At 40.6% G+C, this 23,355-nt stretch overlaps 2 protein-coding genes across 4 annotated transcripts in view; one reads left to right on the top strand and one right to left on the bottom strand.

The window, feature by feature from the left end:
• Window positions 1-2,456: 2,456 nt before the first annotated feature.
• Window positions 2,457-23,355, top strand: part of cald1a (caldesmon 1a) — a 65,653-nt gene continuing 44,754 nt past the window's right edge. Inside the window, exon 1 of one of the 3 annotated variants that reach the window (XR_015090529.1) lies at window positions 2,457-2,701. Coding sequence is in view for 2 of the 3 variants with exons in the window: in XM_086059647.1 (XP_085915773.1) it covers window positions 2,681-2,701 (21 nt within the window). In the remaining variant the exon portion in view is untranslated. The remainder of the gene's footprint in view (window positions 2,702-23,355) is intronic. The other 2 variants (XM_086059647.1, XM_086059649.1) reach the window with 2 other exon arrangements.
• Window positions 20,370-21,983, bottom strand: LOC147160178 (uncharacterized; the record flags this gene model as incomplete). Its single annotated transcript, XM_086059021.1, has 3 exons — window positions 20,370-21,092; window positions 21,604-21,689; window positions 21,873-21,983. Coding segments are annotated over 3 exons (309 nt in total), but the record flags the coding sequence as incomplete, so codon positions are not given.

Below are 23,355 nucleotides of genomic sequence, written 5' to 3' on the forward strand. Positions count from 1 at the left end.
AAAAACACTTCAGACTGTCATGTTTCTGTTTGGTGTATGTCCAGAAATCTGGACATTCCATGGACTATGGGGGCTGTTTTCAGTCATCAAGTTGCACGATTCTGTATCCGAAAACCTGAGTTCTGGATGTACTAAATAAACATGGAATAGTTGATATTGAATCAATTTTCCTTTTCTATATTGGATTGAACTGAAGTGAATCGAATCTGGAAAAAATCCAAATCAGATCAAACTGAACTCTTGTGAACCGAAATCGAATGGATTGAGGAAATTAGAACCGATACCCAGCCCTCCTAAATAGTACGTTTACATTAACTTGTCTCACCCTGAGAATCATTTCTGGCAATCACATTATACCATGAGGTGATTTGGCAACAGGCTAACAAAGGTTTTCGGAGCCAAGTTTTGCAAACATGATCTGGGATGAAAGTCATGAAAGAACTTGCACAATGGATGGCGGGTTTATCTTGAAATTCATCATTTTACTCAGGAATGAGAAGAGCTATGAATTGCCCAACCCACTTGTCTTTGTTTCTCTTCTTTCTCATGCACGTCGGCTTTGGATTTTACCGCGCACGCAATTACATCCGCACATGCACGCAATCAACATGCCACATTCATATTTTTTTCCCTTTATCTGAAATAGACACATGCAAAAGAGCGTCGGCGGCGCATATGGTGCTCATTTCTGCACCAGTGGCTTAATGCTCTTAAGTTCAAGGCTTTGTTCAGTGCATCGTTGTTTTTAATGGAAAGACAAAGCTGTGCTGCTGTTAATTCACAGGGAGGGAATAAAAGAACAGTGCAGCTATTGTTTTTGTCACCTTTGAGAAAAATGACTGACAGGTAACAAATAGCGGGAAGCTGTGGACTGTTTTTTCGACTGTGAAGATTTCAATTCTACAGCGTCATCATTCAAAATGATGGATGTTTGAAGTAAAAGAATACAACAAAACATTCATTCATTCACAACAGAATAGATCCCCATATGCTATTTTGAGCTGATGTCATATGGCTTTTTTTTTTTTCTCTCTGTGAGATTCTAACCAGTTAGCTTTCAGACTCACGGCACTTACATTTGCACAATATTGAGTACATTTGTGAATACATTAAGACAATATCATAATTATTTCAGCATACAGTACAGTGAATCCACACTATATTGCGTTTCATCATATTGTGCCTCTGTTATAGTGTCGATTTTTAAGATAACATTTTGTATGGGTTTTGGGGACAGCACTGAGGTCTACTAAAAGAGATGCAGTGTGATTAAAAGCAATGTACGTATCAAACCAGTTTTAAAATGTTTTTTTTTTTCACGGAGCACAGAGCATAAAGGCTCTGTTAGTATGTGCTTCTGATCCCAGAGTGCTAAAGCAGCAGTTGTTTACAAGAGCATCTAATAGTTTAGCATTAAGTTAGCATTAGGCTAGTGGACGACATTATACAGTTTTTTTTATGTACAATTTGCTTCTTATCAGAAGTTATTATCTTTGGTTTTATATTGTTTTTTTTTGTTTTATATGTGAAAGGAAAATCACAGGAATCTGTGAATGAGTAATAAACAGTTTGACGCAAGCACACGTTTGCCTTCTGTAGTCAATTTTGTGCTTACACAAGTCAAAATGGCGGTCAACTTGGCGAAAGGAAGCTCTCCGCTCATTGAAGAGCATTGGATTTTGGATCGTTGTAATTTGATTTGTGAGGATTATTTTGATTTCAAATTGTGAAGAAATGTAATTTGACTACTGAAACAATCTGCATGGTTTGTATGCTAGTCACAGGCAAAAGCAATACAATATGCAGTTTGTTTTCATCGTGTATTTGCATTAGCCTACGTTGCATTGTGGAAATATCAGTAATGGCCGGATGTTCTGAATTGTCAATTTGCAGAACTGTGCTAGCGAGTGAGTCTTTGTCTTTTTGTTTCTTGAAAGTATATGTTAATCTCCTATTTCTTAACAGAGAGTGAGAACCGGCACAAAGACAACAATAACAGCTCATAAGAGTTGAATTCAAGAGCTGATCGAGACATTTTCCAATGGTTTTCTCATTCATAACCAAAATCACTTAACAAATTCTTACATAAATATACATTGTACTGCCAAAACAGTGCTTTTACGCATGCCATGTTTTCTTTTGTGTCAGTCACTTGATACACTTTTCGTGTTACTAGACATTAAAATGAACAAGAAATTGAAGATGACATGGTGGTCTCTTAATTTTTTTCACATGGCTGTAAATGTACTTTTTGTTACTGCTTTAAACGTTCTATGAGGATGACGATCTTCCTGTGTTTTGTTTACGTAATTCTGTCTGTCAAAGCACTTGCTAAACACGTGTCGTTAAAGCTGTTATATTAGTAAAGTTAATATTATGTAGTTACAAAACTGGAAGTAAAAAAAAAAAAAGTGCAGCAGTAAAGGACTGCTTAAAGTCCATTTCCTTCTGCAGAATAAAAGTTTCGCAATAATTTGAATGAAACAAAGTGTGTCATTTGCTAAATAGTTCAGCGCCGGACTTGACCAACTTGGCATTGTATTCTTTATTTATATATTTTTAGGGGGCGGGGCTTAAGTTGGGCTTCTATCGGTGCTGCGTGGAGCGGTGGAGCAACATCAGTCTGGCTGCCTCTACTCTCTGCTTCTCCTTCTTCTCCTCACACTCGACTGAAGAGATCATGTCCCGTTACGATCCACAGGTAAGCGCACGCAAAACGAGCCCGGCCATGTCATTGCCGACTTACTGTGACGCATTCAAACATGTCTTTTTGAAACAAAGGGGATCGGTGTGCTACGCGTATTTTTGTGGAGCATGTTTGGCCCGTTAGCCGCTCCCTCCTTTGTGCGCTCTCCTAACTTTTCATGAGCTTATGCATAACGTTGTCAGTCACGACGGAAGCTTGAGAATTGTATTTTCACACCCGATTTATACAAAAATAAACAATGGTGACGTGGTTTGGAGTTTTGATCGCACTTTTGAAGTCAGGACAATAAAGTCACTTAATGTTTTTTTTGTGTGTGTTTTTTTTTTTACAGCATTATGCTATCCTGAAAACAGTTTTCTCTTAAGAATGCGGTACTAACATGCAAATACCATAATATTTAAAAGCAGATAAACCCGCATACTATCTGTTTTCAAGGTAACACCTTTTTTTGTGATCTCCTCGCCCCCTGAAGCAAAACTGGTCCCCCTACTCATACTGAACTTGAGTTGGCCTTCAAGTCTTTGATCGCAGCTTTGTCACACACTAATATGTGTGAAATGTATGCATGGATGGAGAGGGGAGGAGGGGAGCTTGCATAGTGCCTTTGTCTCTTTTTTTGCTTTTTAGGCCATAGGCGGGACAGTGATTGAAAATGAAAGTATCTGATGAGAGGGAGGAGCTGACGATGCAGTTGTGTGATTTCAGACATTGCCAAATTTCTTGAGGATGATATAACCCAACATTAGATTAGGTACACTTGCACACTCCAAAGCAAGTCAGTGACCTCCCCTCCGCCGCACAATATTTCAATTTAATATGAGTTGTCAGTTCAATTCAATTTCAAATTATTTTTCAGATTCACTTCAAAGTAAATGTCAAGAAAACAATAAAATACAAAAAACACTTGGCGATTTCATTATATTTTCTTATAAATTTATGGGGAAAAGAGAGATTAAAATAATCGATTCAGGTTTGAAAAGGAAAATCTATTCAAAATTGATTATTAAATTTTTTAAACCCCGCCCTACAGTAAACAATATCACATGTAATTTATGTAATTTACTGTTCTTACAGGGTAGGCAATGGTAAAACAAAGGTAAAGTTAATGAATTAGTAAATCGGTATCATTGCAGAAACTATTCTAAAATTATAGTGTTGTGTTTCTTTCGTAGTTTTACTACCTCAATCCACTCAAAAAAATGCCAACAGGAGCACGTCGTACAATTATGTATTTATTATTGGATTGCAGTGACGAAGAACTGCATTGCATCATACTGGCAGCTGTTTCTAATATTTTGCCACCGCTGCAAACTCCAACCACAAAAATAAATCTAATTAATATCTCTCTGACAGTGCATCATCTTTTGTCAGAGCGGAATTGTTAATGCAGCTCTTGCATTGGATCTCATTGGTTTGTGTAGGTGTACCTAATGAAGTGTCTGAAGATAGGAAATGTGTTTGGATTCCAAACTAAAGGATGCCGCTGTCAAACAGACCAGTCCGGCCATTGAGAATGGACTTGAGTTGAACTCTTGGCACCTTGCTTGGCTCTACCTTCCGACATTACATCATCAACCAGGTGCACAAGGAAAAATCTAGTAAAATTTGGGGTCCCTTTGCCCATAATGTTTTACAGTATAATGAGGCGTGCACAGCAGGATTGTGTAATTGTCAGTGCGGAGGTAATTGCACAGGGTGATAACAGGGCTTTGGCTGTGTTGGCGTTTGGACCGGGCAGGCAGGATGTAGGGAACATTGCCATGCATTTCCGGAGTCTGGACTTGCAATGTGTGGTTGAAGGCCTCCGGTTACTGTACGCTCACTCCCTCGCTCGAAAGCATGCTCACTCTGATTAAAGTTTAAAAAAAAAAGAACAAAAAACAATACGGATCCGGTGACCCCCGTCCGCCTCATTAACGTCATCATCAACATGCGTCCACACGTGCAGTGCGTGCATGCAAGTTTGATACCAGAGCCCCTTAATACAGCAGTGTGTCGAGTTCCAAAGAAGGAATCTGCCGTTTCTTACCACCACTGAGCAGCAGCTGCCAACTCAAGTGGAATAGGCTGGAAAATAGATTTTTAATGTACAATATGTTCTTCCCAAATCCAGCTTCCAGTCACTGCATGCAGATGTAGTGGCCAAACATACGTTGATTCCTGGCAGCAGGTGCCAGCTCTATTATACCAGTTTCTTCTCATTATGAAACTGTCAACTTTGTTTCCTGTCTCTTTTACCCTTTTTAACCTTTCACCTACTTTCAATGCAGAATGTTTGTCTTGAGAATCGTCATGCTTTGTGATAAATGTAGGACTGAACAATTAATCAAATTCAAATCACTATGTAGTAGAATGCAATTTGGAAAAAACAACAACTGAGTTTCATTTTGGTCGATTGGTAGGTTTTATATGTAGTGTATATGTTCAGTTAGGGATGTGCAATTAATCAAATTCAATTACAATTTCAATTATTACACTCCATCGGCATAATTGTTAACAAAAATGAAAGATTATTGATACAAATTTTGAGTTGTTTAAATGTATATATTTGCACCTGTTTTTAATTTTAAATTGACTAATTTAATAAATCTTGATTTGGTCCAAAAATTTTAGTGTTTCAAAGAAATTTATTTGTCTTAATATTTTTTTTTACGTTTAAACATTTTCTTGTTTTGTATAACAAATGATTAATTATTACAAAATTAATTGTGATTAATATTTTCTTCATAATCGAGCAGCCCTATGTTCAGTGTTAAAAAGTGAGGTTGAAGAATGTTTACATGTCATTGTTTCATGAAACATGAAATGTCAAAATGATTCAGCCACAGAAGTGTTTAACTCATTTGCTCTGAAAATCGTATAAAAACGTTCTATTTTAAATATTGCCATGGTCCCAAAATGTTTGTATACGTTTTTTATGCTAGAGCATATCGAAGGCTTTGATGCAACCTCTGACCTGAAGAGGTCGCTTGGAGCAATGGTAGTTTTTACAAAAACGGCCTGCAGGTGGCAACAGAGTATAAGAGATCAACCAGGGCCATGTTGCAACAAGCTCCTTTCCCCACTGTTTTGAACAGGTTTGTGAATAATGACTAAACTTAGCTATATTCTAATGCTAACTGCTGCAAACAGATACAAATATACTTTTTTTTCCTGATGAAAGAAGAGACTATAATCTTTCTTTTGGTAGTCAAAATCCAGTTAAACAGCTGGGTGCAAAGTGGGTTGCTTCAGTGAAAATGGCTGCGAGGGAATGAGTTAAATTACACTTGTTAACTTTTTTTTACTGAATCTTTCATCAGAGATGCAATTAAAGTTTTCGAGATACTTTTTTTTTGCGCTGATTTGAAATTTGACCTTTTTTTCTCAAACACATTAGGTTTTCATGATAATAATAATAATTATAAACACAAATATAATATGTAATATAGTAATATAGTTATTATTATGAATAAATATATTATTTAAAAAAAGTAATAAGCGCGAAAAATACAATTAAGGACACAAAGCCATCGCTGAATACGTTACGGAATTTACAAAATGTCTCTCATATTAATTGATGGTTCATTTGTCTTTATTTTAGCATCAGGCTAACCTATTATTTTTTGCAATACTGATTCATTTGTTGCTTGTTTGTTAGAAGAAGAAAAAAACAGGGAGAGGACCTTTAAAAAAATAATTGGATATTAGATCACATTACTGTATTGAGGGGAAAAACGATCAGAATTAGATTATTTTCAAAATCATCCAGCCAGATGCACTTTAGGCGAGGTTTGTGAGTGTGATTGAGATTTGACAAGAAGCTTATGGGGTCTGCGGCCCCCCCCTCACACACATACACACACCCTCAAAATTGGATAGCATGTCATTTGAATGCTCTGCAACCAGAACCACACTGTTTGGACCCACAGACAGATCTGGAATAGGAAAAAGAAATCTTAACTCTTCGCTGGGTAACAAGTGAAAGCGGCCGCACTGCCTAATTGCTAGTGAAATCACACGAGGGCATAAAACACTAGACCGCGTTTAGTTAGGTCGTGGAAAATACACCGTAAGTGCTCTGCAGATGTTTGTGATATAGAAATTTGAGATTTGAGACCGCTGTCGCCCCTCCCTTGCCATGACATTTCCTTTAGCGTAATTTAGCGTTGTATTTGTTTTTCGTCATAACGCAGCCAAGCTGACGTGGGGCAATTCCATTGGTGAGCATCCACGCCGCCGTTGCATCATCTGATATGTTTCTGCAATTGGACTTGTGCTGTCTCTTGGGTGAAGGAGAATGCTGAATCATTTCAGTCCCCATGTTTAGTCAAGCTGAGTCTGGCCTGTTAGTGCACAACTAACCATTTGGAGGCGGCGTGGCTCAGTGGTAGAGTGGTCGTGTAAATTCGATCTCATGCCACTGTGACCACATGAGTAAAATAATGAGCCCCTAGTTGCTCCTGACGCTGCGTCATCCGTAGGTGAATAAGTAGTCGAATATAAAGCGCCTTGTAAGGTGGAAAAGCACTATAATGAAGTACCATTTATCATTTAATCGAACTACATTTTGAAGACAATTATTTTGGAATAGACTAACACTTTTGTTCTTAGGCCTGAACCAACCATCAGGTAGGCCTGACAGGCTTGACTTTCCGTAGGCTTTAGCCACACTGAAAATGCCAGCGACCTTTCATCCATGTCGTTTTTCTGCCTTTAAAGCGCTATCACTCCGAGCCAGATTGCCTAATAAGCAGCATGGCATGTCGGCATTGGTTGGCCCACCATCTATTCGCCGCCAGATGCCAAGTTTCAAAGATGTGAAACAAGACATTTGTAATCCTTTTCTTTGTTTAGTTTTTTTACTAGGTGATGGTTTTTAATCTTAGCAAGGCAGCGTTGCTTTGTATCTTTAAAGATAAAATACTTTCTTCCTCACATTTCATGGCATTTTTGTGGATGATTGATTGAGAGTGAGGTCAGTTCTCCAAAGCGCCGCTTCTGATGTCATCCCGCAATGATGCATATTCATTCCCCAAAGCAGGTTATTGGGAGAAATGTACAGTGCTTTCGACAGGAACAGTTAGCCTTTGGGCTTCTTCTCATCTGATAAAACGAGCACAGGAAATGTCTCTGTTAGCTGATTGGCCTTGTGCTTTCCTTTTGCATCCTCCCAGCGGGACCGCAGACGTGCACGACTCTACTTTGTGGAAGCAACTTACTCCCGCCATTCCTCTCCTTCCCCACCATTACAACCTTTGTTTTTGAAACTCTCATACTCCGCTTAAGAACAAATGCTATACATAACTCATTCTGTACATGGATATTTCCTTGTATTTTACAATCATTCTCCCTCCAGCCTCCCATAACCAAACAAGTTTGGCCAATCTGTCATTTCGTGTTAATTTTGTCCTCCGTTTTCAAATTTAGTCTTTTTTAGTCCAGTTTCAATCACATTCAATGGTAGAGGCACGTGGTGAACATTTCAGATCTAAAACTATTTTACACAAAAAATTCTCACATCTTTTTGATCAAAAACTTGACACAATTGCAGTATATCATCAAGTGGTTACGATGGCTTCATGCTATGAGCTAGTAAGTTAGCCAGCATTAGTTAGCGGTCGGATTAACATTATTGTTGGGACGTTAAAGCCGTTGGATTAATGTTACGTCATAATTATAATTTACTTCCTTTTTTAACCCTTCACGTGAATCCACTTCCTTGTCTGTCCCATGTGTTAGCTAGCTGCAAATTTGAAAGGGTGTGTGTCACATGACAGTGTCACAGCGACAGATTAGCAGGGACAGGATTTTACAAAATCATATTTTCCTCTCGTCTTTGTTTATGAACTAATATGTCCATAGATTTTAGTCCCGTTTTTATTGAACGAAGTACATTTTCATCTCGTCTTCATTAGTTGATGAAACTGCATACTGATTTAGTCCCAGTTATTGTTTAGTAATTAGGTCTAGCCTAGTCTAGTCTAGTTTTCGTCGGGTGAAAAATGTGTGTTGACGAAAATATTTTTTGTTTATTTTTTGTTAACGAAAGTAACATTACTGTCATTAATGTTTTAAACCCCATATTTTAGGAATGATGGGGAATTTAAAGAGTGTGGATTGTAATAGGATGAGGTAAATGTCAGCGATGTGTGTGTGAAAAATACCTTTGAGTATAAACACATGATCAGTGAGGTCATGTGTTTACACAGCGAGCAAGGTTAACTGCTCTGAGTCGCACAAGGAAAAAAAAGAGCGCTGGAGGGGTTAGGGACAGACAGGCCACTGTGTGGGTCACTAATAGGCTTGCTGGATTTGTGCTGGTGGCTTACGGAGGTTATGTGTGTGTGTGTTTGCTTGGCTAGTGTGAACTACATGTTGGACGGCCGCCATAACGCATGAGATTTGTCCAACGGCGGCGAGGAGTGACATCATACACATAAAAACAATCACCCTGTCCTTAAATGGATATGCACATGAAGCAGACTTCTACGTCTGCGTGTGTACCTTGGAAGAACTTCAAAAATGAGAGCATTTTGAATTCTCTTTTGCGCTTTAACCAACCGAAACAAATATGACGCTATCATGATGGATTTGCAAACGTTATCATATTTTCTTAAACACTCAGGAAGAGCCGATTAGTGCAATTAGGATGGTAAGAGGGTCTTGGGTGACTTTTGGTGTTACTTTTGTCGGTTCATTGCCCAGCCACAAGAAATACTATTCTTTGTTTACCGGAAAACATTGGTACAAACCAAGGCATCCTCATTTCCTGCTTAACTGTACTAACAACAGAGAAACCTGACTTGAGTGGGAAGTCTGTGCAAAGTTTGACTCAGCCCAAGTTTGCATATACTGTAGGTTGTTGTTGTTATTCCAGAGAGTTTGAGGCAAGCCGCTGGGCATATTGATGACATTCCTATTATTAGTTCAGCACAAATCCGGAATGTGAATGTCTGAATGTAAAATTGTCAGTCCTGACGGTGTAAGGGCTTAGACCAGAAGGATTCAAGGAATGGACAGACTTTGTGGTGTCAATGCATGTATTGTACGTCTCCAATACGTAAAGCAGCTGGGGCCCATGCCGAGTAGCGGTAATTGTTTTAAGAGCACATTTATAGAGTGTAGTCTTTTGTACCTCCTAATCAAAAGCATACTCACATAGATTTGCATATGAGCCTCCGAGGATCGCTCAGGAATGCTTTACCGACAGGGCTGGCGGCGGAGACACTCCGCTGTTGCCATTAGTTTCCACTTCACGTGTCACTGCCCTGTTGAGACGAGGACGGGGGGGGTCGGTGAAAGTGATTAAGAGTGAAGATCAAAAGCAGAGCCATTCTTCCATCAACACCCCAAACAAATGGAGAGTGTGTTCAGGCAAATCCCCAGTGAGCCCTTCCTTAGATTTTCAGACATGGACTATGTTTACATGCAGTCAACATTCGGGTTAAGGCCAGAATTCCGGTTTCTGAAACATTGGCGATAACCTGTTTACATGCGTGACGGAGAGAGCGACTCTCGTTTACATGCTCATTCGTGTTCGATTGGAATATCCCGTTCAGATCGTGACGCACGGACAACGTAATTATGTAAATCAACGTCTTTTGCGCTTTTAATATTCTACGATCAATAAAAGACATATTTATGTCACTCACCACGCTAATTAAAGTAGTCGTTTTCCTCCTCGCTCCATAAGTGTGGTTCTTTGCTGCGAGCGTCGTGTTTGTTTACAACCGCCTTGAGTATTTCCGGCGGGTTACACGCCAGAAGAACGAACTTATATACTTGTATAATAGGCACAAGCCGTAGAGTCACAAAATAACGTTAAAACGCCGCAGAGAAATCAATGTATTCAAGTGAAGCTCCTTTAGTGAGTGGGACAGAGCTGCGCATACAAGTCGTTACTAGAAAGACCGAGATTCATTGCGAATTCAAATAAACAAAAAAAAAAGTAAAGAAGATAGAGAGCATGCGCACAGCGAAAAACAATGCGCCGTTCAATTGAGGAATTCCGAATGCGTTTATATGAGCAAGAATTCGAGTTTTGGAAGGGGTAACCCAGGGATCGCATATTTGGGTTATTGTGCGTGTTTACATGGCCTTTAAAACCAATATTCAGGTTATTGCCTGCATGTAAATGTAGTCATGGATACCAGCGCCGCATTTCAATGTTGCAGTCCGAATCATATTTATTGGCCAAGTATGTGATTGTGAAAACACATAAAGAATTTGTCTCCGCTCAATATGAGCGACACTCGTAGTAACAGTAACAAGCAAAGACCTGACATGAATGTACAGAGAGTTTCTACCAATAACAGTTGTGCAAATGATGCGGAGAGTCATCAACAAAGATAGTGACCATTGGTGCTCTAATAACAATTGTTGCACCATTGAAAGTGACCAGTTGCTCAATTTTGAATGTGCAATGATGCAGAAAATCCTTCTATATGTCGAGTCAGCTGTTCAGGAAATTGATGGCAAGAGAGGAAGAAGCTATTTGAACTTCTGCTGGTTTTAGTGTGTATAGTTAGATAGCATCTACGAGACGGAAGGAGCTGAAAGAGGTGGTGACCAGGATGTGGAGGGTCAGAGAGAATTGTGCCTGCCCTTATCTCGGTCCTTGCAGCGTGCAAGCCCAAAAGAGTGAGTCTGGGGGTACCAATTGTCTGTTGCAGTCGGGTTTTGTCCTTTTTGTGGCAGCACCAAACCAGACTGTGATAAAGACTTGCATTACAGCACAGTCCGTTCTGGTCATGCATTTTTGCATACATATGTCAAAGTTGCTATCAAAAATGCTAGATGATATGGTGAAGGTAGGCACACTGTTGAAAAATAGATGGAATGAGCTACGGTTGCCCATCATGTATCAGATGATGGGCATTGGACTGTTAAATTTAGGATTCAGCTTCTAAGAAATTCAGGATGTATTCTGTCCTGTTCAGATAAGATCTTGTGGCTTTTGTGGATTAATTTCACCGTCTATTGGATCATTTGTATTTGGTCTCTCTGCATTCTATTCTCATGTCTGGCAAGGGCGCAGGGAGAACAAAAATATGGTTTCAGAAAACCATTTTAATCAGACGGTGCTGTGCAAAGGCCGAGGTTGACGTGGGAGATCTCTTTACCTCATCAGAGGCCTGCCAGTGGTGATTGGAAGAAACACTCTGTCAGGTTTTATTGAATAACCCAAGCCCTGGACCGGAGGGGCTTTACTGTAATAGAGCGGCTCTATAGCCACTGAGGTGACAGCCAAATGGTACTTATTAAACGAAGGGCTGATTCATATGATGTGCCCTAATGTAGTTTAACCCTCTTGGTGGCTCACGCTTCGGCTTTAAGGCTTCTGTCCACTCAGATTTTCAACAAGCCAGAAGCACCCAAAAAAAACAAATGAATTCTGTAATTAACAAATCCAATACAGACCTTGTCCCTCATTTGTGGCTCCCATCAACAGTGTGCTCTTCAGGAATAACGAGGTCAGAGTGTGTTTACCCGGTACACATCGCTTGTACACAAATTGAGCATGACGTCTTAACAGAACAGCAGCAAGGATTAATTAGCCGCCGCATTTAGACTAATGGCTTCTTCTCTTCAGATTAAAGATGGCACATGTCACGCAAAGGAGATTTAAAACATATAAACGGGTTGAAGTCAAGAGAGGTTGTGTATGACCTCCATCCAAATCGCCATGTAGTTGCTCTGTCTTTTTTAACGACCTAAAATATTTGGTATCAGCTCAAAAGGTCCCAGCATCAGCCCAAAGCAAATACGGACACTGCAGTTTGACTAGTTTATCGGTACTCTACTTCTTTATTGGCTTGATTGAAAAATACTCATTAGCATATTGTTGTTTTTGGACTCAGCTTGGATAATGGAGGTTGCTTTCAGTTTTTTATTCAAGGTTCATTGGATTGCATGTTGAAGAGGGCACACATACAATAGAGCGCAATGGTGGGAAATTAGTAGCCTCATTAAAAGTAATTAGATTTTTTTTTTTATTCCCCAATGCACTCGCACCCACAACTCAACAATGTTTCCTCTATCTGGCTTGCATCCCATTTATTTTCTGAGTGTGCCTGAGTTAGATTGTGATTCCCACATCGCCACTCAGCCCTTTGACAGCCACCTGGGAGAGCAGCTTGGAAAATGGAGCCTTATTAGTCCAGGTTAGACATAATAATGACCAGTAATGGTACACCGGCCAAGCCAAACTGGGCACTGAGGATCCGAATTGGCCTGAAATGAAATAGCAGTCAGTCAACATAAACACAAGGTGGGTGGTGGTTGGAGAGGAATATGTATGCATCAAGGTGCCTGTGTATGTGTTTAAGACAGTTCAGGCATGCACCCGCGTGCGTTTGAGAGCCAAATTAACCCAGACGGAGACGGCACTTTGTTGTGAGAAGAGATGGACTAACCCCCCCGTGGATTCAGCTCGGAGGAGGGCAGAACTGCACTTTTGGTTTTCTTACCATTTAGCTGTGCTGCTTTGTGAACCAAATCTCATTTCCAGTTATGCCATCAGCTAAAAAAGTGCCAGCAACAACCTCGGCGGAGCGAGCAGCCTCCGAAGAGCGCCGCTCAATTATTTACAATTTCACGGCTGTCTGAGATACGTGTTATTCCAATAAATTTAGGAATTAGTAGGCTTAAATACCGTACATATATTAACCTCTAAAGCTGAATTTTATCCTCAATTTAATGGTAAATACCACATCATGCTAATGGAATTTAAAGATGATTGGGCATTCCATGGTCTTAATAGGCTGTAGTCTAAAATTAGCACACACATATTAGTGATGAAATGGCACCAGCGAAATTGTGTGACGCGCCGCAGTTGGCCGTTGAATGACATGAACTCACTGGCCTCTGAGTTTTCGGGCAGACAGCGTTGTGAAAGATACAAAAGGCAGAGAAAGAGAGCTTTGTTATTTCTAATGGAATTTCACCCATAAATGTGAATATGGGGGTATCCAGTCCTTGCACTGCTGGTCACTTTGTCCACAAAACTGTCTGGAACAATGAGTAGAAAAAACACCTGTGGGAATAGGGTGACATCTGAATACTCTGCAATTAAAGAAGGACCGTTATCATTGACCACTGTTAGGACATTTGTTGGCTACCTGCCATTCTAATAACAAGCGGCACAGCCATGCACTCAAGCTTTCTGTGGAGCTAATAAAGATTCGCCCAGGAAGGAACCTTAGCTATGACACGACTGGAATGTGTTTTCTGGATGAAGAAGTGAGCTCTCTTCTCACTAAGACAAAATGGATGAGCTGTTTCAACAAAGGTGTGTCATTTTTGCTTCTCGCTGTCAAGCGGGGTGGCTGAGCTCTACTTGGAATTTGATGGGTTTACACCCCAGAATTTTCTGCTGACTTGTGCAGTATTGCCATTAAAAGCGTCACTTTCCTATTACATTCCTTCTGGCCCAAGTGTGTCGCTGCCAGTTTTACTGGCTCGCTCTTATGCAGCACACAAGTCACGTAGTTCAATGCAGTTCAATGTCATTCAAAGAACTTATCGGCCCATTCAATTCATTTTGGGCTGCACTCTGTTTTCACTAGATAGTGTCTATTGTGCTATGACGGGAATAGATGGGAATGGCATGCATCACGGGGCAGGACACAAACGAGGGATGCGGCCGAGAAGTGTTGTGGTATTTGTATTCATTCGTTATCGTGCAAGATTCCTAATGATTGCACTGTAATTATACATATTTTTTTGTATCTATATACATTATATATGTATATATATACACGTATGTATGTACAGATGAATGTACTGTATAGATGATTGTGTGACCACAAACAATGCAGGAACACATGTTGGCAGATTATATAATACTTAAGGGTGTCAGACTATTGACATTTTCAATCGTAATCAATCACATGACTTCAATATTTAACTCACGATTAATCACAAATTTTCTATCTGTTCTAAATGTACAATAAAGTTAAAGTTTTCATATTCTTGTTAACATAAAAGTGGAAAATAATATTGAACTAATAGAAATATGGCTTCATCTTTTAGTCATTGATAGACTAATAGTTCAAATTAAAAAGATGTACTGTACTGTAAAAAAAACATTGATTTGTGTTGAGGTCATATTTCTACCACTAGATGGCATAATTGCATTTGTAAGACATTGATGACAGCTCAGTGCATTTTTCTTTCCCTAGAGCTATCTAATCTCTAACATAAAGTAATTTGTGAAATTCTGCACATTTTTAAAATTGTAAAATACAACATAACCCCAGTCTCCACAAATATATGCATTATTATTACATTTATTACTGCTAAATTTTGACGTGGACGTGTTGCATTGCGACTGGAATTACATTACAGGCTTTCCATGTAAGGGCCGGTTATTAATCGCACGTTAAAAAAATCAGTGCTGTTAAAGGAACATTAAATTAACTAAATTTAACGCACTAATATTGACACCCCTGATAATAATATTCACAGGCATATATTCTTTATTCTCTATGCATTGTGCATAATGACAAATATTACTGACATGAGACTGAGAATCGAGAGGAGCTGTGTCTCCATACTGCCCCCAGGTGGCCAAGGTGTACACCAGAATGAGCAGCGCAATATACATTGACGGAGAAAGTGTGACAAACTGGATTTTTGTGTGTAATTCTATAGAATGATGTCACTATTGTCAATCCAAGCAAACTCCAAACAGCGTCTTGGGATCATTCGCTACGCCCACTGTGAGCAATAGCGCCTCTCGGTCCAGTCATCTTGCTCTCCCCCAACACCCCACCCTGGGTCCAAACCGCCCCTTAATCCCCTCCTATCTCTCTCAAGGAATGCAGCCCCTTATTTTGAAAAATACCTTGTCACGTAATACCCTTGAAAAGCAGCCTCGCAGCACAAAAAAGGGGAAAAAATGGCATTCCACCATGTGATTTAGTGACGTGTGTTATAACAAGACAAGAAGAGATGAAGATTTATGACATTTTGGGGACATTTAAACAAATATGTCCTCCGTGCAAATGACTTTCTTCTTTTGCAGGTTTGCACTCAGCTGTCATGTTTACGGTTTCTTCCAGTGTGTGTGACTCATTGCATCATGCTTCAGTCTTATGCATGTTTCCATGTAAGGTATGATGGGAAGATGTTCTTCCTGTGTGGTTTGACTCTGCGGCGACATAAATCATCCGGCCGCTTGTGTCTCTTTTTCTTCCCATCCACTGTGTCTGAAAGGTGGCTTTTACAGGAAGTACGTTGCGAATGTTGTCAGAATTTTCACTTTTCCAACATGTCTTGGAATGACCTCATATTCATTTGAGCCCTTTTTGCCATCTAGGTGGCTTCTGTGCATTCTTCGGATACTTTTTGTTGCCTGGTTATGAGACAAAAACATACAGCCCTCAGAGTTAAATTTTTCGTTCTTAGCGGAGTTTGTTTGTGTTCCATTCGCTTTGAATCTTTTTCCATTGGACTCGGTTTTATACTGTCGTCAGCTGAATAAACTCCATCGTCCATTGGCAGTAGCAGTGCTTGGTTTAAAACCCACCATATATCAGTGCCTGGTTACTCCAGCATTCGCGGCCCACTCACTAGTAGCAGATTAATGTCCCATTGAGCAGACGAAGACTCCTGGCAGGGTCCCATTTATTCTGACACAAGGCAGGTGTCGAAAGGAAGCCAACAAAAGCCACAATAGCTTTAAAGTGTAGTTTTGTACTCTTACTGATGATTTTCTCACTGTATTAGCAGCAGTTTGGAATTTGGTTTTAATGTTAGTGTATTAAGACAAGCCTCTGTTTGTCCTTGTTACTTATTTATGATGCTGTTTGCAAGACGCTTAAAGACATCACATTAACGCCCCAAGGAGGTTGTTGATGTCATTGTATGTTTGTCTTCAACCCCACCAATGTTGATCTTCCTGTTTTGTTTTTTCTAAATATAGATTTTGACATTTTTAACTATATATCACTGGCTTTGGGCCAAAACCTTGTACCTCCAAAATTGTCACCATGCAAAATTTGCTGGAAATAGTCTCTTTCGTTTGTGCTGGTTTGTGCCGTAAAAAGTTTGGTTTGTGCTATTACTGTTTTGCAGTTAATATAAATTATTTTTTAGGTCATCCAGAGTTCACCCAGCCCCCCATCTATTAACTCTTTGACTGCCAGACGTTTTCAGAAAAGGGATGCCGTCAGTGCCAGCCGATTTAAGCATTTTGACTGATCTTTCAAGGTCCACAGAAAATGTTCTGTTTGGACTATGGAAACACACGTACTACCAAATGAAAGATTGGACTTTCATCTTTCATCAGAAAAAAAAAGTTTGTTTCTACCTTATTCCGTTCTTTAGTAATCAACAATAGAAAATAGTTAGTTTGACCCAATTTCGCCTGTTTTGGACCAAAATACGGAGAAATCAAGCTTTTAGTGAAACGATATTATTTCATGCATTCTAGTGAATTTGACACTTCTTTTTGTCCATGAATGATGCCACAAACACCTAAATAGTGCTTTACTTCTATAAAACACTACCACCAAGAATGAAAAAGTGTTTTTTGATAGCAAAATACGTTTATTTACATTCAACAGTGTAACAATTTGACAACAATTTGGCAAACTATTTACAAATATGTGCAACTGTGGTGCTATTTACAAATATGTGGATGTTTCAACGACAGTTTTTCTTTTTGTAACTCTCCTGCGTGCAAGGAGACGCAACAGCATTTGCACAAGATTGCCTCTTCGCGTGCTCCACTTTCTTGCAGGCCGTTTTTTCCGGGGAATAGCAAGTATACACAGCAGTGTGTGTTGCCATCAAGTCTAATATCAGGATCATGCTACGGTTACGTTACGTCTCGCTTCCTCGTGTCCTTCAGTTGCTATACCGGGTGGTAGGAGATGTTTTGATCCATTTTATCCACTCCATTCATGGTGGCATCGTAGTCCAGAAACAGTGTCTTCTCCGTGATCAGACTGTACCCGCTCCTCCGATGAATATGCATTGGACTCGGGGTACTCTTCATTGTCCGATCGAATGTCCGCTTGTGCAGCTCCGGCGTTAGCAGCGGTAGCCGCGCTTAGCCGGTGAGGCTTACTACGTAATCATAAACAGTCGCGTCAAGGCTTCCAACTTTGGCGTCAAGCTCGGAGTCATCATCATCATCATCATCATCATCAATCTGCATTAGTCGATGCCAACTCTCCATCGCCCCATCGAATGTCCGATTGTGTAGAAGTACCCGGCCGGCTATTGTGCGCGTTTTCCGGCCTTAGCAGCGCTAGCCGCGCTTAGCCGGTGAGGCTTACTACGTAATCATAAACAGTCGCGTCAAGGCTTCCAACTTTGGCGTCAAGCTCGGAGTCATCATCATCATCATCATCATCATCATCATCAATCTGCATTGGTCGATGCCAACTCTCCATCGCCCGATCGAATGTCCGATTGTGTAGAAGTACCCGGCCGGCTATTGTGCGCGTTTTCCGGCCTTAGCAGCGCTAGCCGCGCTAGCCGCGCTTAGCCGGTGAGGCTTACTACGTAATCATAAACAGTCGCGTCAAGGCTTCCAACTTTGGCGTCAAGCTCGGAGTCATCATCATCGTCGACATCAATGCGCTTTTTAGTATTGATTGATGCTTTCCGTCTTTGAAAAAAATGCTCAAGCGTGAGTTGCTTGCAACCGGTTGCTTGGTCAAGCCACAATGGCTTGAACCAGCCATTGTCTCCTCAACACTCTAGCTCCGCCTCACGTCTTCTACTGACGCCCACGGTGGGCGGCCCATCCAACCTTGTGCAAAGAGAGTCATCGCTGCCCTCTAGGGGCCAAAACGAGTCTTTTACTAATCAGATCTGCCTGATACTTTCAGCACAGCTGCCCAAGGCTTTCCTGCACCCGTTTTTGAAAAAAAAACAAAAAACATAGGGGACGTCTTTTAACGTCCTCGCCGCCCTTCCCTAGGTTTATGCTAAACGTTTTATAACATTTATGGCAGTCAAAGAGTTAAGAAACGGACACGAAATGGGTCCAATTGTTTGTGCTGTGTTAGTGTTTGTTTGTGCAGTTAAAATTTGCGTTTGTGCTGTGACGGTTTTATAGATATGGCATATTTAATTTATGATGACGTCTTCCAGCCCCCCATTTCCTTTGAAATGCACCCAAAATGGTGCCAATCGTTTGTGCTGCGTTAGTGCTGGTCTGTGCAGTTAAAATTTTTGTTTGTGGTGCGACGGTTTTATAGATATGGTACATTTAGTCTGATGACGTCACCACCAACACGCCGTCTGGAGAAAGCAACCTTCAAATCTGTGGAACAAGAGTCGGCCCAACTGCTGAGAGGTGCAGATCAAAGTCTAAATTAAAGTTATATCGGCATACAAAATATCATTTGTATGCCGTGATTGCCTCAAAACGTTGTGCAACAAATACCTTCATTTTTGTCCATGCCTTTCTCGTGAATTTGTTTTACTAAAATAATTCTGTTGAAACACTATTCAGAAGTCAGATTACTCATTAACTTACTACATATGCTTTTTCTTTCATACCGACAATTTTGTCCATGTTAATTTAATCACGAGTACATAATAAACAAAAAGTCATTCCTTTATTTTCTATGCTGTTAGCACGTAGAAGAAGAAAAAAAACTCCAAATGGACACAACAGTCGACCTTGAGAAGTTATGCTAACAAGATAAATATGATTTTATTTTGCACAATATTCATGTTGGTAAAACATAACTTTAATGTGTGCAACCAATGTCCGTTTTTTCTTCTTTAAAAAACAAAAACAAATCCAACACACTTTTTTCAGTGTACCCCCAACCCCCACCATGGGCACGTGTACAAATAATAAACAGTGTATTCACGCAGATGGTTGGTATTCGTCTTTTTGGTCCATTTTTGAAACTCTGCCTGCTAACTTCAAGTTTCAAGCTTTACTTCATCTATCCACCAATGTAAGTAAAATGTGTACAAAATGAGTTCATGTAAATAATGAAAGGCATCACTGATAGTCTCAGAGTAATGTCTACAGTGCAAAACCACTGAAAATGTTTATACCCACTAGCTAGTTAGATGACATTATTCACATGTAGACCCTTGTAATTTAGCAACTGCATTGACCTCGTAGGGAAAACGTAATTTTTAATAATAATTCATAATGCAGCTTTATGATGCATATTATTTTATATTTATATTTTTGTCTACGAGCACCTCATTGCATTGGATTTCTAACAGCTGGTGTAGACTCTAGACCATTTCCAAAAACACTTGATTGAAAGCCAAGCACCTGAAGTATAGTACACAGTCAGGGCTCCAGATGTACCCCCCCCCCCCCCCCACAAATTGACATTTCACTTCTCTACTCATTGTCACATCCATCCATTTCTATATTACTGATATTAGGTGGAAGTGTGGAGCATACATTTGTCAGCAACAAAAATATTTAAGAATTTTAAATAATCTAATATTCAACCATTAAAAATAATCTATTTAGTTGTACTGTCTCAAATTTTAGGGGCAAAATGCCACCATTTAGGAGAAGTCTGGAGTCCTGGGAGTGTATTATGATTTTATTTCCGCCAAGGGCAAAATTATTCAAGTAATGAATCCTAATTATATTTATTTATCCTTAAACTAGATGCCCAAACAACCAGCAGTAGACAAGGACTCAATTTTTGCTGTTCTCTGCTCATCAAAAGAGGCCATACACCAAAACGGCAACATAGCCACTCCAAAAGACACTGTGTGGATGGATCTGAGTGAGAAGTTGGGGAAAAAGATGTCTGCAAAGGCTATATACAGCTTTGTTAAGACAAACAGACATAACGTCTGGTCAGCTTTGGGGTTTGAAGCTGAAACTGATCCTGAAACTAGCGATCACACGGGCTCAGAATCAGAGCCCCTTTTCCCTGAACGGTCCTTTCAGATTCAAGTGCCTTTTGACAAGTGGAGAAAATGTATTCCAGAAAAGGCTATATACAAAGATAAGTACTGTCAAACCCAAGAAAGAAAATATAAAATTTTGAAGCCTGGCACCTGGAGCCACATCATAAATGAGCAAATCTGGAAAGCAGTTAAAGTTCCTTGCACATTTGTTTTTAAACGAGCCAAGGTCTTTCCATTAGCCACAAATAATTATATCGAAATCAGAGGCTACTGCAAGGAGTGTCACGGCCTTCTCAGCATTAATTGTGACAAAGAACCCCAAATCAATAGTCCAATGATGCTCAATTGTTACATTAAGAACAGTGATGACTCCCTGCACACCGGCAGCTCAAAGCGCTTCATGTCAGGTCATTTGCGTGCGCAGATAGCTCAAGAACACGTTGAGGGCAGGATGGAACCACATGTGTGGCGGGCATCACATGCAGAGAAACTGATGGACTTCGGAGATCCTGAGCCAAGCCATCTCCCAAATTTGGCCACCCTGCGCAAGGCAAAACAGGAGAAAAATAACATGGCATTAGGTGACAAAAACCCCATTTTGTCATTGCAGCTGCTGAAGTACAGTGCACCTCACAGAGGTAGCATTAAAGACATTGGACTGGACAAGTTTTTCTGTCACTACTGGAGCCAAACGCAGATGCGTGTGTACAAGACATTATCCCAAAAATGTAAACCAACAGTATGTTTTGATGCAACTGGCTCAGTAGTTAAAAAGCTAGTGAGACCGAATGGCTCATCAGGCCATATCTTCCTTTATCAGGGTGTTATGACGGGGCATAACAGCTCTAGTATACCCGTGGTGCAGATGCTGTCAGAGAAACATGATATTTGTGCTATCACGCAGTGGCTGAAGGAATGGATTCATGCAGGTGCACCTGTTCCAAAAGAAGCCGTGAGTGATTTTTCGCTGGCCATTCTTGGAGCTCTAGTCAAAGCTTTTACCCCTCATCCCGACTTGAAGAGCTACGTCAATGAATGTTTTAAAGTCTTACTTGGGGATGAACATGCAAACCTGCCCCCATGTTTTGTCAGGGTAGATGTTGCACACTGCCTCAAGATGATCTGCCAGTGGGACTGCCTGAAAAACAAAAGATATTGCGTTAAACATTTCTTTGTGAGGTCATTAGCACAGCTTCTGAAGTCACAATGTGTGGAACAATCAAAAGAACTTCTACGGGCCATCACTGTTGTGGCACTTAGTGAATCAGAAGGTAATGACAGTTCTGGAGCACCGCTCCCATCAGAAAAGTGCAAGAAGTACCTGAATGCTAAAATTGCTGAAGAAATTGTCAGCATTCCAGATGAAGAGGTTGAGGCGCAAGAACCAGCGGATGCGTCCAATCAGCAGATCCAGACTAACGCCCGACAGTGGGTGACAGAAATCTGTGAGGAGAGCAAGTCACTTGCCATGGCTAATGGGGATAGAAATAACATCCACTTCCTCCCTGAGATCATTCCCCACATAATAGGACTTGGAAGTTACTTACCACTCTGGACAGGAATAATGGTCCCTCTCTTCAGAAGCCCCAGCATCACTGCAAGGTCCGCTGCTGTTGAAGCGGAGTTCAACATCCTCAAAAATGGACTTTTCAAGCATGACAGCCTACCCATTCGCGTTGACCGCTTTGTTGCTCGTCACCTTTTCTTCATTGAGGCAAACATGCGGATTTGTTATGCAAAACAAAAAAGTAATAAGGCAGATGATGTTGACGCTACGACTGTCACAGGGCCTGACAATGTCTTCACTACTACTCGGACTGATGAGCACAAAATAAAAAATGATGCTCAACCTGGTGAGGAGTCTGATGCCGCTGCAATACGTCGGAACAATGAAGTGGAAAACTGGAGAAGCTTAGTGGTTCCGCCCAAAAAAAGGAAGATGACTTCAAATCTCTCTCCTTGTCCCGAATGGCTGCATGTTGATCCATTTGTGGGACGTAAAAAAGCCAAGGTGCAGTTATTAAAAAATGGAAACCATCAGCAGCCTGTCAAACTTGGCAAATTGAAAGTCTCCGTGCTGAACACGTGTGCATTTGATGCTGTTTTTCAGAGCTTGTGTTGTTCTTTCTGTGACAGCTTTTCATTTGAAAAAGCTGTCAGTAGCAACAAACGTGAGAACCAGTTCCTCCACCTGGTGAAAACAATGACTACATGGGGAGTGAACCAACAGGTGTACTCACAGAGGGCAGAACTGCTGAGGGAAATATTCACACCTGTCAACCTGACCTGTGGTGCTCTCCAAATTGATGCACATTGCCACATCTCGACTGTGATTGAGAGAGCCATGAGGAACCTTCCAAGTGTTTATTTAAAGAAACAATGTTCCTCACAGTACTGCAGTTTAAGCACACTTGTAACGAGGGAAGTTCCACTTGTGTGTACCAAAATTGATACACTGCAGACCTATGGCATGGCTCATCTTCAGGTCGCAGCTGAAGAAGGACTCAACCTTCCTGACTCTACCTGCCTCAGACCAATCCAAAATCCATCTCAGTGTCCTGACGCATTTCAACAGCAAGACAGTACGGGAAAAGCTGTATGTTCAGGGACGGTTTCCCACAGCTACAGTTTGGGAGAAGTTGTGTGGATTGACGCTGACCTTGGGAGCAGTTGTGCACAAGTTGCCTTGCTTGAGTTGCCATCCAGTCTGGTGCTGCAAGAGAAGACCTTCACTTTGAGAGCAGTCATCGCATTTCAAAGAGGCTTGAGCCAGGATTCCCTTGGTCATTACGTGGCATATTGCA

This window comes from Leptonotus elevatus, chromosome 17 (genome assembly GCF_054856555.1).
Source record: "Leptonotus elevatus isolate MCC_2025b chromosome 17, RoL_Lele_1.0, whole genome shotgun sequence".
NCBI classification, from domain to species: domain Eukaryota; kingdom Metazoa; phylum Chordata; class Actinopteri; order Syngnathiformes; family Syngnathidae; genus Leptonotus; species Leptonotus elevatus.